This window comes from Protomyctophum parallelum (assembly GCF_964188405.1).
Source record: "Protomyctophum parallelum genome assembly, chromosome: 17".
Lineage (NCBI taxonomy): Eukaryota > Metazoa > Chordata > Actinopteri > Myctophiformes > Myctophidae > Protomyctophum > Protomyctophum parallelum.
In genome coordinates, this window is record NC_139719.1 from 35265059 (window position 1) to 35281543 (window position 16485).

The 16485-nt window shown below is 42.1% G+C and overlaps 1 protein-coding gene across 1 annotated transcript; it reads right to left on the reverse strand.

Annotated features, from left to right (window-relative positions):
* Positions 1-1007: 1007 nt before the first annotated feature.
* mki67 (marker of proliferation Ki-67) lies at positions 1008-14724 on the reverse strand. Its single transcript, XM_083787587.1, has 17 exons — positions 14564-14724; positions 14031-14125; positions 11743-11824; positions 11515-11630; positions 10861-10933; positions 10709-10781; positions 9318-10088; positions 8609-8838; positions 8046-8505; positions 7498-7616; positions 6870-7035; positions 6546-6755; positions 5439-6247; positions 5247-5295; positions 4748-4912; positions 4270-4428; positions 1008-3806 (listed from the first exon to the last, which is right to left on the reverse strand). Exons 2-17 carry the CDS (start codon positions 14117-14119, stop codon positions 1150-1152), a joined length of 6228 nt encoding a protein of 2075 aa, XP_083643713.1. The 5' UTR covers positions 14120-14125; positions 14564-14724; the 3' UTR covers positions 1008-1149.
* Between the last annotated feature and the right edge of the window lie 1761 nt (positions 14725-16485).

Genomic DNA, 16485 nt, shown 5'->3' on the forward strand with positions numbered 1-16485 from the left:
TCACTCGGTGTCAGGTTCCGCCTTTAACTAAGTAGCTTATTTGAAAAGTATATATATATATATATCGGACAATGCATTCATTCCCTATGAGCTATCGACATTGAATGGTGCTGTATGTGATATTATACAATTATTTTCAGATACAATTTCATCAAATCAGGAGAATATATTTTTCAGCATACATTTTAGAACTCCACTTTCAATTTATCCTGTATCCCTATGAATTATCTCTCTTGATTAGAGGACACTGGTAACCCGACATGAAAAACTATTTCTCGTTTAGTAAAAGACTGAACACACTAAACGATTACTATCAGAATATAGCGCTATATATACATTACAGCTCTATTAACACTTATTTTAACATACATTTCAACTTGCACCCCTTTAATATCCATGCTTAACATGTTAAATAATAGATTTTTATTTTGACCATTTCATTTTATGATCTACAAGAATGTATTTGCCTGAAATGTTATGAATGAATAGAAATGTATACTCATCTTTCTGTGGTGCACTGACATTTGAAATAAATCACTTTACCCTAAAAGTAATAGGGATATATCTTGGCTATCTTGTTCAAATATCCGATCTACACGCTCACAATGACTCGATGTAGATCGGCTAGTTGAACTATTTAAAAAAAAAAAGTTTTTTTAAATACCGGTAGTAAAAAAAAGAAAAAGGTAAATTTGTTTAGGGATACACCCTTATCCCTGAACATTTTTTGGAGCAGGCCATTTGCAGCCCACGGAGTTCCCCAGATATAAATGGCATTAAATGGGGGTCAGTATGTCAAACTGGGCATCCTTTTCAAATGGGGGTCTTGCCCTGAAAATTAATTTGCGCGTGTGGACTCCAGCCTGGGAGTGGTACCCTAGTCAAAATATGGCCCTTGAGGAAAATGAATTGGGGAACCCTGTAGAGTGTACTGTTACACTCAACACATGGACCTTACTCCATATTACCTTGACAGCATTGTGGGGGGAATAAATCAGACATTTTAAAAGTATAAACAACTTTATTAACAGGCCATGTTTAAGCCAAAATGAAACTCACAAAATACCAAAAATATTTTCAAAACATTTTCTAAAATCTATCAATTTAACACATTTAAAATAATAAAGAAACATTTGTTTGTAATAGCGCTCATTTCTTTGCTGGTCTTCCTCTGCGGGGCTTGGTCTCTGACACTTCAGTAGCTGGGGTCACAGTCTCAACAAGAGCTGCATCGGTAGCCTTTACCCGCTTAGCTCGACTTTTAATGGGCTCTGATGGAACCGTTTTATTGGCGAGATCCTCCTCTTCAGCATTGCTCACGTTTCTTGGGGCTTTTCTTTTGATGCCAGTCTTGGTCAACGCAGTAGTCTCAGAAGCAGGGCACTCAATGGACTCACTCTGGTCTCTTTTGACAGGGCTGGGTCTTGGTGAAGGAACATCGGCTGCAGGTTTTGGCTTCCGTCCTCGAACAGCCCTTACAGCAGGTGAAATAACGTGAGTCACTGTCAAATCATCTTTCCACATTACAGATTTCTTAGACTGTGGTTCATCTGTAACCTCTTCCATCACCTCCTCCTCAGTGCTTGTTACAACCACAGTGTCATCTGCTGGAGGCGTTCCCTTTCTGCCCTTTCTGACAGGCCCTGCAGACACCTTTGTTTTACTGTCAGCATCTTGAGATTTGCTCTCACTTTTTGGTTTTCCTCTACCCCGAGTAGCAGACTTTGTCACGGAAACAGCTGTCTCAACAACTTTCCTTCCCTTTCTAGCTTTAACATTTGATTTCTCCTCTTCAACATCCTGGGCAGGTTCAGGTTTTTCTTCTGGCTCCTCTGAAACAATCTCCACTTCTTTGATGACTGATTTTTCCACACTTTGTTTGGGTTCATCTGTGGTGATGGTAAGCGGCTTGTCCTGGACGTCCGTCGAGTCAGTTGGCAGTACACTGGTCTCTTGCTTGATCTTCCTCCCCCCTCTTTTGGGTTTCTCCACAGGAATGATCGCTTCCTCGTGTGGCTCTTCAGTCTCCACAGCCTCTGGCAAATCCTGTTTAGCTTTCCTTCCTCTTCCTCTTGTTTTCAGAACTGGCAGCTCACTCTTCTTAATGGCAGTGGCGATATCGGCAGTTTGAACATCACCTATATTCTCTTCTTGGACATCATCCTGGGTATGTTCATCAGGTTTGTCCTCTGGCTCCTCTGAAATGATCACCTCTTTTACGAGCGCTTCTTCATTCATCGTGCTTCCTTTCTTCCTCCCTCGTTTAGGCTTCTCGGCTGGGAGAGTCTCCATGTGTGGCTCTTGAGTCTCAGCCTCAGGCAACTCCTGTTTAGCCTTTCTCCCTCTTCCTCTTGTTTTGAGAACAGGCATCTCTTTCTCCTCAATGGCAGTGGAAGATTGAACATCATCCAATTTCTCCTCTGGGACATCATCCTTGGCAGGTTCAGCCTCCAACATGATCTCCACTTCTTTGACAACTGTTGCTGTTTTAGCTCTGCCCCCTCGTTTGGGTTTCTCTGTGGCCAGTGTGAGCTGTATGTCCTGGGCCTCTGTAGATTCAGGAGGCGCTACAACCTGGGTATCCTGCTTGATTTTCCTCCCTCCTCGCCGTGGCTTCTCAGCTGGGATGACGACAACTTCCTCATGTGGGATGACTACAGCTTCCTCATGTGGGATGACCTCTTGAACCTCAACAGCCTCCTGCTTGTTTTTCCTCCCTCCTCGCCGTGGCTTCTCAGCTGGGATGACAACAGCTTCCTCAGGTTGGATGACAACAGCTTCCTCAGGTTGGATGACAACAGCTTCCACAGGTTGGATGACGACAGCTTCCTCAGGTTGGATGACGACAGCTTCCTCATGTGGGATGACCTCTTGAACCTCAACAGCCTCCTGCTTGTTTTTCCTCCCTCCTCGCCGTGGCTTCTCAGCTGGGATGACAACAGCTTCCTCAGGTTGGATGACGACAGCTTCCTCATGTGGGATGACCTCTTGAACCTCAACAGCCTCCTGCTTGTTTTTCCTCCCTCCTCGCCGTGGCGTCTCAGCTGGGATGACGACAGCTTCCTCATGTGCCTCTTTAGTCTCAACAGCCTCCTTCTTGGATTTCCGCCCTCCTCGCCGTGGTGTCTCAGCTGGGATGACGACAGCTTCCTCAGGTTGGATGATGACAGCTTCCTCATGTGGGATGACGACAGCTTCCTCATGTGGAATGACCTCTTGAGCCTCAACAGCCTCCTGCTTGTTTTTCCTCCCTCCTCGCCGTGGCTTCTCAGCTGGGATATCGACAGCTTCCTCGTGTGAGATGATGAGAGCTTCCTTGTGTACCTCTTGAGTCTCAACAGCCTCAGGCAATTCCTGTTCTGCCTTCCTCCCTCTTCCTCTTGTTTTCAGAACCGGTACCTCAATCTTCTTAATGGAGGTAGTGGCAGGTTTTTCCTTTGGCTCCTCTGAAATAACCTCTGTTGTGGCGATGGTGAGCGGTTTGTCCAGGACTTCTGTAGATTCATGAGTCACAACACTCTTTGTTTCCGGCTTGATCTTCCTTCCTCTTCTAGGCTTCTCAGCTGGGACAGCCTCCTCGTGTGCCTCTTGAGTCTCAGCCAAATCCTCTTTAGCCTTTCTCCCTCTTCCTCTCGTTTTGAGAACAGGCATCTCCCTCTCCTCAATGGCAGTGGAAGATTGAGCATCACCCAATTGCTGGTCATCATCTGCTGGCAGAGATGAGTTGTTCTCAGCTTCAATAGGGATCTCTTGCACCACCTCAACATTGTTTCCAGAAATGGGGACAATGGTCTCAACATCTGGTTCTGAAGAAAAAGGAAAGCAGGAAAAATACATGAATAGACAGATTAATACAAACGACAACAACATTACATAGAATACAAAATAGACTACGTGACCCACCCGTTTATTGAAAAATAAAAACTAAGTTTCAACAACAACAAAAAAGAATACAAAATAGAAAGTTATTTCTATAAACATTTTGTTAAAGGACACAGGACAATATCATGACACCAACATGCCGTTAAGTCACATTCATACTGTACTGAATTAAATGGAAAACCCTGCCTTCCTCACAGACCAAACAAACCACAGTATGATGTTTTATCATTCATACGTACTTGTATACCTACTGTATATTGTACAAAATTAAATGTTATCCATGTGTACTGTGTGACAAATACATTCTCTGTATTTCTTGCTGTATGTCTATTTAAACACTTAACTGCCTTTAGAGCTGAATGCGAAGGAAAGCCAAACAGAACTAACCTTGCGATGCATCAGTTTCCACAGTGGTGGTGGGATGTTGAGATGATTGCTGGTCATCTTCTAATGGCAGAGATGTGTTGTTCTCAGCTTCAATAGGGACCTCTTGCACTACCTCAGCATCGTCCACAGAAACGGGGAGACTGGTCTCAACCTCTAATTCTGAAGAAAAAGAAAAGCAGGAAATAAATTACATGAATAAGACAGATAAATAACATTCTAGAATACAAAATAGAAAGTTATTTCTTTAAACATTTCGTTAAAGGAAATATCATGACGTAAACAAAAATACTGCCTCAAAAACCAAACAAACCACAGTATGATGATTTATCATTTATACCTACTTATAGGTTGGACATTCATTACTTTTAGCAGTCTGACGCACCAGTTCATATGAGTGTGAGAAATACTGTACATTCTCTATAATTTCATACCATTTAAACACTAACTGCACCGTTGTACGCTGCCAAACTAAACTAACCTTGTGATGCATCCGTTTCCACAGGGACAGTGGAGGTGGGTTGTTTAGATGCTTGCTGCTCATCTTCTGCTGGCAGAGATGTGTTATTCTCATCTTCAACACGGATCTCTTTCACCACCTCGACATTGTCCGCAGAAACGGGGACAATGGTCTCAACCTCTGGTTCTGAAGAGAAAGAAAAGCAGGAAATATATGACATGAATATACCACACCATGTCACTGTCTAATCACAGCTTTGTGCATATATTGCACACAAACAGAATTTTACCACTACACTTAATTTTTAGAAGTCAGTTATTCTACGTTTGATTTACATTTTGTCATTACTACTGGCTTTACCTGAATATTTCAGGGAATGTTAGCTTAACACTTGACCCACTGGCAATAATGTCAACTACACAGTGAGTTGTAGTCAATAAGCTAAACATGCCAGACCAACGTTATTGTCTTTGAACAACCCACTGTTTAAATATGTGTAACTGCACCATAGGGAACTAACCTTGTTGTGACTCGTCTGATTCATTCTGTGGGTGCAGTTCACCATGACCCTGTCAAATACAATATGGAAAACAAATGATTAGAAAATGCATTGTGTGCGTATAGTATATTACAATTCATGCCATATAAGGTATTTTATAATTGCGAGAACGAATTATAATTCATACAATGCTGAACAAAATATCAGTATTACCTCAATTGTCGCCATTTGTGCACAGTCATTAGTCAGAGGCTCCTCCGTGAGCTCTTGTAGTTCCTCTAGGTCTTCCACAGGAGGGTTGGCCGACAGCCTTGGTGTCTTCATTACCCTCTTAGGACTCTCAACAGGTTCAACCTTTGGAGTTTTCATCAGGCTCTCAACGTTGACCATGCCTTCAACAGCATCAGTGGTGGAAACAAAGAGGGAGCTCTGCACCCCGGGAGTTACGTCTGTCACAGCGATAAGGTCTTTAAGAGGCTCTTTGTGTATGGGTGTCTCCAGAAGCTCTCCGATGTCACCCACGCTCACTTCTTCCATGACTGTTGGCGCTTTGGGAGTTTCTCCACCGAGGTCCACAACAGGTTCAGCCTTTTGCTTTGGGGTCTTCATCATTCTCTTCACTCCACTGAGACATTCAGGCTGCTCAGGTTTCTCAGGTTTGGGCGTCATAAGGAGTTTCCCTCTGATGTCTTCCACAGGTTCGGCCTTCTGTCTCGGAGTCCTCATGATCCTCTTGACCCCGGTGAGACACTCCACCTGCTCAGCTTTCTGTTTTGGTGTTTTAAGCAGTCTCTTCACTCCGGTCAGACAGTCAGGCTGAGGGGGCTTCTGCTGAGGAGTTGTCGTCATTTTAGTATCCAGATCTGGGCACTGCTGTTCACTGATGTCATCATTGGGCAGCTCCTCTTCACTAACAAAGTTGGAATTGTCATCGTCCAGGAAGAGGCGTTCAACAGCTTCATGGTTGTATTTTCCAGATTTGGCTGAAGATGCAACAGCCAATGGGGACACTATCATTTCACCTGAGATAAAATAGTTAGAGCAAATTAAAAGCTAGAAGTAGAAAGCTCTTAAAGTACATTAGCATAAAGTATTTTATATAATGTTGACCTCTTAACCACTTGAACCTCAACATAAACACCCACCAGAAACATTCACCAGCAATAGCAGATCTACAAGCTCACATGACCCATTGTGAGCTGGTAGATCTGACATTTCTGGCAAAGAAATTTGATGTAGAAGGGGGAAAAAAAGAGCAATCCACGACAAGTTTCAGTAAGTCTAGAGGGTTTAAGTGGTTAAATATACTTAAACCCTTACCAGTCTCCTCTGGTGTATCCATCACTGAAGCCTCAACCACAGATGTTGACACAGGGGTCTTGGTAGCACTCTGAGGCACACTGACAACTGATGATGAAGCCTCAACCACAGATGTTGATACAGGGGTCTTGGTAGCACTCTGAGGCACACTGACAACTGATGATTTCCTCTGCTTGGCTCCCACTGGTGTATTAAATATTTCTGCAATGCCTGAAGGTGGAAGTCAAAGGTGAGTGACATAAGCAGTACAAGTAGACCATACACAAGTAACACAACTAAATAATATTATTACTTCAACAGTGGAGAATGGGTATAAGTAATTACCAGTCAAATCCTCATCCATTTTCATGTCCTTGAGAAGGACAATGACTAGTCTTGGGGCAGCACCAGTAGGCTGTACATGTCGTTGATGAGCTCTGCCCACAACAATGCTTACAGGTGAATCTGCATGACCAGTGCTGACATAGTTCTGTACATTTTTGGCAGGAGTCTGAAAGATTCAGAGAATAAAATCTAGTTAAGATAGAAACAATGATTGACTGTTGCATCATAAACTTTCAATGGACATTTTCAACCTAAATCCCTCTGTTCTGATGTGAAGAGATTAATCATATAGTGGCAAAAAATACCCTATGTCTTCTGTGTCAACATTTTGTGGAAGAATACACAGAGGACATAGGATATTTCCTTTGGCCAAAGCACCAGATTATTGATGCACTGACACCAAGTTCTTGACAAATGACGCAAAAACAACATTTAATTGATGGCTGATTCTCCCCGAAGAAACAGATACTATCGTGTTAAATCAAAAGCTTTTCTATACAGAAGGCATCGGTACATAATGTATACATTACTTGTATGATACCTACGTTAAATATGCAGTGCTAGATATTTTTTGTAGATGAAAGAAAGCTAGGCTAAGGGAATACAATGAATGCATATTTCACCGCACCTTGTGTTTGGGCTGAACAGCCTTCTTCTTCATTTGGACAGATGCTTTCTTAGCTTCTTGAACTACCACTTGAGACTTTGTCTGGCCAAACTTCACAATGTCAGCCCAGGAATTCTGAGCTGAGAAACAAAACAAAAAGAGTCTCATGACTTCAAATACACACTGGATTAAAGAAGCTTCAGTCACATTCCACATGTCCGCTGAGGCAAAATTCTAAGGTCCAGATATGGTAATGGTTTCATGTAAGTGGCACAATAAGTGGTCGACAAGGATGCATTTTGCATTATGGCTGGATTGGCTACATTAATGCAATTCAGCTGGGCATAATGTTATATTATTATAATTACGCAACAACAGAAAAATTGACTTCGCCGTCCATGGCAGCTGTGGTAACTGCACTCACTATGCTGTTCACCAAACCCAATTCCTAACATGTTTTACATGTCATGGCAATAAAGGCTTCGGATTCGATAATCAACAATATTATTAATTTATATGGTTGCATGCATCATATGGCGTTATGGTTTGACGATTGTGACCTTGGTTACCTTTCAAAGATGCCCGTGACACACCACTTCTCCTGCGCATGACCTCCACAACATTCTTTGCCATGGTATTTGACTTCCTTGACATGCTCTTCATGCTTTTTCGGCTCAAAGGCAACTTGGGGGTCATAGTGGCTGAGGGCTCAGTGGCAGAAATTGCCTCCTCTGCAACAGGAGACGGTGTGCTGATGCGTGAAACTGAGAATCGACCTTGCACATTGGGAGTCTCAGGAGAAGGGCTCTTAACTTTCGGTGACTTCTTGGCAAGGGAAGGAGTCTTGGCCTTTGGTGACTTCTTGGCTGGGGAAGGAGTCTTGGCCTTTGGTGACTTCTTGGCAGGAGATGGAGTCTTGGCTTTTGGTGACTTCTTGGCAGGAGATGGAGTCTTGGCTTTTGGTGACTTCTTGGCAGGAGATGGAGTCTTGGCTTTTGATGACTTCTTGGCAGGGGATGGAGTCTTGGCCTATGGAAGTCAAAAGCCATTTCAATAACAAGGTATGCCACGCTCAATACACTTCAATACACAATCAAATTAAATTCCGACTATTCCTCATCTATAGCCTTACCTTTGGAAAACCACTGACGGATGCTCTTCTTAAGAGTGACGTTGCGAGTTTTGGAACACACAGGCTGCGTCGTGGAGCAGACCCTTTTCGCAGTGGAGAGTCAGGGGGCATTCGTTTGTCAAACAACTCTGGGCTCAAGTGACCTCCAAATGACACCCGTTTCCTTTTCATTTGTGGCATGGTCATATCAGCCCCAAGTTCTTCACTCTTGCGTTTCTTTCCTGCCGTCACTGTTAAGATTATTGAAAATTGTCATTTCATTTAGCAATAGGTGTAGCCATATAAAAACACCACAAGTTAAAATCAAATAAAGTAGTTTTAAAGGTCCTGAACACTCACAGGTTTTTTCCAACTACGCTGGCTTATTACACATCTTCTCCTGTGTGCACAAACTAGGTTTGATTGACAGCTTGCTCACACTCCCGATAGCTTTGTTGCACCTAAAAGGGCCTGACACTTTAACTTACTATTCATTCATTTTTGAGACCTACAATTGTCAGCTTAACTCCACTCAGCTTCAAACTTACTATGATTAGTAACTGGAAATATCTGTATGAATGTTCAGGGCCTTTAAATTGTTATTGATCACAGTAGTGAAAAAATAACCATGCTAAAATATTTGAGATGCACATGCAGGTGCAATAATTGTGAATGAGCACTGAATAAGTGATCACAAAGTGTGCAAAATAAACATTAAGATATACTTTACCATTGACAGTAGCTGTAGCTGCAGCCTCTGTAACTTTCTGAGCTTGCAGTTTCTTCTCTGCTGTCCTTGGTGAATGCCTTGGAGAAGCATTGGTCTTGGGAGTACTGGGCAGAGCCTCGGTCACCATGGCCTGGTCTTGCATCTCAGTTACAGCAGGTTTGGTGGGTGTAGATTCCTGAGCTTGCCGTTTCTTCTCTGATGTCCTTGGTGAATGCCTTGGAGAAGGATTGGTCTTGGGGGTACTAGGCACTGTAGGCAGTGCCTCAGTCTGGTCTTGTACCTCAGTTACTGCAGGTTTGATGGGTGTGGCTACCTTGCTCTTCCTCCATTTGGCCACAACCACGTCGGAGGAATTCTGTTCCTTCTTCACTGACTTTGGGGTCGCCACAACCACGTTGGAGGAATTCTGTTCCTTCTTCACTGACTTTGGGGTCACCACAACCACGCTTTCAACTTCAGCATCACCCTCCACAGCAGTGATGCCAGAGGATCCTTCAGCTTTCACCTGCATTGGGGTACATTCCTCCGCTTTTGGGAGGGTTACCACTCCTCCAGTGGCTTTCCTGACAGACACAGGTTGTGGGGTGCAAAACCTTGTGGCAGGCGTCTGGGGCCGACTTCCAGATGGTTTCCATGGACTCTTTGAATCCAGGGTCTTCTTGATCATTTGATACAGGTCACCAAAAGGTGAATCCTTGGATTCCACCTCAGCCATTTTCTCTGGGGTCCGTTGGATGTTGTCATTGTTTGTTCCATCTTTCAGACAGGGATCTAGAGACCAGACAGATAAGGCAACATTCAGTAAATGTCAAGATTCTGTACATTTTGCAACAGCAAAATATCTTCCTATGATAAATTCCATTCCCCTTTCCCGTGAAGTAAATTAAGCCCTATAATTAATTGACCAGATTTACCACAGGTTCTATACTAGGCAACCACCTGTTTCACTACACTAATCTTTACCAAAAATAGCCAATCTACAAGCTCACAACGAACATGTTCTGAGCTTGAACAGAGGGTGTTTGCATGGTGAGATGTCACACAATCAAAGTCTCATCAAAGACTACTCTGGTATACATGCATATATTTACTCTGATTGGACAACCATGATATACCAAGTGTTGTATGCTTGTCCTTGTTGATGCTTTGATTGTGTGACCTCACTCCTCACACCACACAAACACACACATGTTAAGATTGCCCTGCATGCATAAAATCATTTTCAGTGAGTGCTCATCTGAAAACTAGATTCCGCTTGTAAAAAACATTTAGACTTTAGCGACATGAACAGTGCAAGAAACCTCCAGGGTTCTCATGGGTAAGCTTAAAAAGACACACCCAACAGTGGCAACAAAACTACCAAATTGTGTATATTTATTTAATATACTCACATGAGGGTGTTTCAGATGTCTTATCTACTGTCTCAGCAGCAGTGGTGTCCCTTGCTTGCTTATCTTGAAGAACCTAGGAAAACACGGCAATTAGTATTATGCACTGAGACACAATCTTGCAATCGTGCATGCAGACAAGGGGTGATAGTTACCCGGAGTGTTTCAGTTTGGCCTCCTATTGAAGATCTCTTCTTTTTTGGTGTTGGTTCTGGAGGGTACTCAAACCTAAGACAACAATGAGAGAAATGATGAGAACTGGCAATTGATTAAAAATGTGTAGATGTAAATGATATTGGTTTGTTCAAAGATCATTCATTAATACCGCTCCAGCTCTTTAGTAAACTGATTTTTTGTTTACAAATGGGACAGGGGTTGACACTAAGGTCTCAGAGGCACTTGCCCATTGGCCAAGTACGGGTCATGTTCTACTTGCCCAAAGGTCATGCCCACTTGTCCATTGTAAAATGACAGGCAAAATTTGAATTACCGTTTAATTTAAAGGGACAGTTCTTTAACTTAAGCTGTATGAAATACAATATATACATTAATATATTGGTTGCAACTGTAGTCATTGATTGCCCGAGTCCCATGGTGGGAGTTCTGCTCTGGTGAAATATTAAGTAGTTCCAGTCATTTTGTGGCATATCACTTAATCACCTTTAATCAATTCTGAGTCCTGACCATGTCATTATCTCTTAATTCACACCGTGTCATTATGTTACTGCAGTGAAGGAAACTGAAACTGTTTCTAATAAAGTATATGCCCCCCAAAAGGTCATATCCAGATCCACTTAATTCATACCAACCTGAAAGAACGGTCAAAAATCGTGATTACATCTCCATGTTTCAAACGGTCCGACTGTTGCAAAACCTCTCCGTTGATGCGTGTTGGATTCACTGAACTCAGGTTAGTTATAATGACCTGTGAAGAAACCAGTGAAACCATCAAACACATAACACAATCGGTTTATGTGAACTTATTGTGAAATTATGACATCTTAAAAAGTCCTGATGTTTTGTTGCTGGTTATTTACCTCCTTATTTTCATTCAGATCAATTTTGCAGTGTTCCTTGGAGACATGAGGAAGCTGAATTCGAATATCACATTCCGCTTTCCTATTTGGCAATACAGAAGCAAATTGTCACTGTCAGCACAAGAAAATGGAACATTTGTCAATATGCCAAGTCAATTTAGCTGTTGGAACATTTGTCAATATGCCAAGTCAATTTAGCTGTTGGATCAGATTTACAAAAAAATTAAAGCTGGCTGATGCCATACCTCATGTTATGGTGACAAACTAAACATGTAATTTTTTTGGCGTTTTTGCCTTTATTGATAGGGTACAGTAATTAGACAGAAAAGAGATTGGGTGAAGACATGCGGCAACGGCCTCGGGTTCTCGAACCCACAACACGCCGTCAGGCTGGATTACCGGCCTAGGTGCCTGGGCCGGACCGCTCAGCCGCAGCCCAGGCCACATATGTACATTAAATAATATATATTCCCTATATATATATATATATATTCTGTATTTTGTCTCGCATGCCTATCCCTTGGTAACCGCAATTTGCAACTCTAGATTTTTTTATAATGTGGTGAATCTAGAGTTGCAATACCCTCCATTGACTCCCCACTCATCCAATTTGCGTTTGCGATCTGCTTGTCTTAAACGACGTTAAACTCACCAAAATTGCAGCGGCCGTCCAAGCTTGAATCATCCTCTTTCAATCTGCTGAGCTTGTTTTTCATAAAAATGTAGACATGTTATGAGCTACTTTCTGTCATGAAATTCTGTGCAAGTGATTATTTTTCTAAGTGTTGGAGTTTGGAAGCGCTCGTCGTAAGTCACTGAACGGCCCTGCATGCCATCTGTTTTGCATTTGCACATAATGCAGGATGCAGCAGCACGACCCCTTAATAAAAACGAGCGCTTCCAAACTCCAACACTTGCACAGAATATCTTGACAGAAAGTAGCTCATAAACATGTCTATGGGGGATTTTTATGAAAAACAAGATCAGCAGATTGAAAGAGGATAATTCAAACTTGGACTACAGCTGCAATGTTGGTGAGTTTAGCGTCGTTTAAGACAAGCAGATCGCAAACGCAAATTGGATGAGTCCCCACTCATCCAATCCAGTCAATGGAGGGTATTGCAACTCTAGATTCATCCTAGCCATGGTTCATGACTCTCGTATTCATACGAGAGTCATGAAGTAACTGCACCCTGTTTTTGGCGCTCGCTACATTTACAACTTTTACGTATATATAAACATTCTGATTTCAAATATAAAGTACTCACAATTTGTCCCACGGGTGTTAGTTAGTTGCAGCACCAGCGATTAGAATTTCTGCATCCCGCGTTGTTTAATAAAAAGCATTTTTATCCGAGCTGTTATTTTGCCATTGGCTTTCAACTACGCGCCCCTATCGGTCGGGAGGAGGGTGGCACTCGGTGTGTTCGCTATAGGTACGCTGACCGCCCTGCCAATACAGACTAATAGGCAAGTGCGCTCCCGGTGTGCAACTGTGGATTTCCCAAACGAACACCTTTTGAAAAAAGTAGCCTGGGCGCTCAGATAAAAATGATTTTTATTAAACAACGCGGGATGCAGCAATTCTAATCGCTGGTGCTGCAACTAACTAACACCTGTGGGACAAATTGTGAGTACTTTATATTTGAAATCTGAATGTTTATATATACGGAAAAGTTGTAAATGTAGCGAGCGCCAAAAACAGGGTGCAGTTGCGTCATGACTGTCATGATAATCATCATGGCAGTCATGTTTCAGGGCTAGATTCATCCCATTATTAAAAAAATCTAGAGTTGCAAATTGCAGCTAATCCCTTGGTTGCATCTTAATATACCTGTATGAGATGTGTTCTATTCAGTTTGTCTCTTCCTTATTTTTAGAATATTAACTTATCACAATAAAGACAGTAGTTGTGTTACAACTGTGTACATCTTGACAGTTGACACGTTGGATTACAACGCCTATGTATGTAGGGACTAGGAAGTATGACGTATGCAGGAGACCCCGCCTCCTACCATTTGAATTGACTGAAACCCCCAGACAGACAAGAACCTGCCTGGCAGTGGCATATGGCCAACATGAGGTTAGCTTAGGACACTGGACAGGTCTTTAACTAGGCCAGCGGCCTACTATTTAAATGCAGTATGACAAAAAAGCACGTTTATGTGTAATCTGATTATCTCCTTAACCTAGCCGACGTATGGTGTGTGATGTGACAAATGACACACGAAAGCATGACACTTATCACTACATTTAAGAAAAATAATCAGACATCTGTTTATTCTCACCTTCCAAAAACACACGCTGCAGTGAGAGGAAACTCGGTTCCATCTACACCACTCCTCTTGATCACCACAAGTTTTCCGTGCAACGGCATTGTTACCTAAAAAAAACAATCATGAAAATTACACACTTGCTGGAACATCAGTTACACATTGATTGTAGTATTTAAGTATAGTATAAGTCATTTGTTTGTTTATTGGCCTGTGTTGTGCGAATCGATGGTCATTTAAAACGATCAAAAACAAGATTTCTGTGAGATGGCACGTTAACCATGGCTAGGCACGTTACTACTTTGAATCACGGGCCACGAATCATGGCGCCCACAACCACGATACTTTCAACGTGGTACTAAACTGTCAACAGAGGCATTTAACTGAGACACACACGCCGTATTAACCTTGCTCATCGATTCGGTGTACTGTTAATGAAACGCGTAGCGTGTTTCTGTGCAAATATTTTTAAATTATTCTAGTATTGACTAGCGTTAACACAACACTGTGCCGCCCGCAACAACAGAACTGCATGCCTTGCCCTTTACCTGTTTTCAAAGCTACTTGGACGTCTGGTGAAACAGGTCCATAAACGTTGACTTCTGGGAGTTGACAACCTACGAAGGATCCCTATTTAAATTAAGTCATCAAATGTACAGTTTAATTCTACCTAAACATTAAGACACGACGCTACGCTACGGTCTCGGCCCGGTCTTCCTTCCAAGTTCCTACTACGACTACTGGCGAACTGAACGAACGTGGTTGTTCCTCACACTGGAAGATCCCTCCGCAGTGCACGCACTGACACGCAGGCGCAGAGTGAAAATTTAGAAATAAAACCTTCAATAAATGTGTCATTTTCGGTGTCCGAAGCCAATGCGGTTGTTTTAAGCGCCCTCTTCTTTCAACATGCGTTAAGATTTATTAATTTACCGTGAGGCTCCGGCGTCCACGAGGTCCTATTTTGTTTACAAATCTGGCGGAGGATCTCCGAGGCAAAAGAGAGAAGTCACTTTGAAAATGTTTGAAATTCCGCGCGAAGGACTGTGATTGGATTAAATGATTTAGTCCCTCTGGCCGCTGTTCCCTCCCACTTGTAGTAAACCGAGAGAGACGAGTCATATTCACATTTCACAGTTTTTCTCTCCCTCCTAGTGGCGAAAAAAAATTCTGGGAACTATTACATATCCAAATACTCAAAGCCAAACCTTAATGAATATCAATGTGCAATAAAAAAAAAGTTAATGATTGATTGATTGATTGCATTTTCCCCCACAGTATGCAGAATGGGTACATTTCAAACAGGTCAATAGAAAAACTGTTATTTGAGGATAGAACCAAAAAAAATACTTTTACATAAGGGTCATTCATCAAAACATTTAATGGCAGAAACTAAATATACACTTCTATGAAAAAAGGAAATCATCATATATACAGTTAAAAAAGGGGAAAACATGTAGCCTGCCCTACAGTATGGAAAGACAAAAGGGGGGTATGGGGGACTTTTACTTTTTTTTACAGGGGCCAGTTACGAATTGCAGCCGCCCGTAGTTGCTCTTTAAAGGACACCTTTAGTTTTTTTCAACCAAGGGTCATGTTTTAGGTTGTTATATTAGAGAAAGTAAAAGATGAGTGTTCATTTTTTTTCATTTGCTGCTTTCTTTTGTTTTAGCGATTTTAGCTATTTTTGACAGGGGGGCGGGGGCATTCAAACATGGGGCTAAATGCATCTTTATTTACAAAATATTATGGAGATTTCTTTTTTTATTATTTACTATAGTCCTACTAGACCCCAATAAATTACATCTGGCCACAGAAGATCACAGGTGAAGGTAGCCTACTGGGGGGAAGCCACACTGTGTCATAGGCTCAATATGTCAGTTTGACACATTCAGTAGATCCCGTGATCTTTTGTAGTCAAATATAATTTCTTGGGGTCTAGCAGGACTTTAGTAAATATTTATAAAATAAATCGCTATAAAATGTAGTAAAAAAAATACATATTTAGCCCCATGTTCGAATGCCCCCGCCCCCCTGTTAAACCAGCTAAAATCCCTAAAACGAAAGAAAGCAGCAAATGAAAAAAACTAAAGTTGTCCTTTAAGAGCGGTTTTGAAGGAGTCTATAGGGGATTCACATTTCTTGAATCTTAATGGCTACTACTTGGCTGCTGCTGGCCAATATAGTAGTCTGACCGGTTTGTTTTGGGAAGTCTGGAGCCTTAATTGTTGTTTGCCTTTGAGGTGCTGTGGTACCATGAGGTGCATGCATAGTCAAAGAAACCTTATATGAGCCTATGAGGGCTCCTGTTATAGGGTTTTCAAGGTGTTTTTGTTGACCACTAATGACCAGTGAGGAGATCCTGTAGTGTAGTGTACAGGAATCTTGTTCTTTTACTGGCAAGGTGATTGTTTTTGTGATCCTGCTGTAGTAGAATGGACAAGTCAGGTGTTGATATAGGCCTATGAAA

Coding starts and splice junctions, on each gene's coding strand:
- mki67 (XM_083787587.1), bottom strand. CDS start 14,119: ATGCCGTTGCACGGAAAACTTGTGGTGATCAAGAGGAGTGGTGTAGAT. Junction 10,089..10,708: donor GACATCTGAAACACCCTCAT/GTGAGTATATTA, acceptor TCTGGTCTCTAG/ATCCCTGTCTGAAAGATGGA. Junction 7,036..7,497: donor CTGTTCAGCCCAAACACAAG/GTGCGGTGAAAT, acceptor TGAATCTTTCAG/ACTCCTGCCAAAAATGTACA.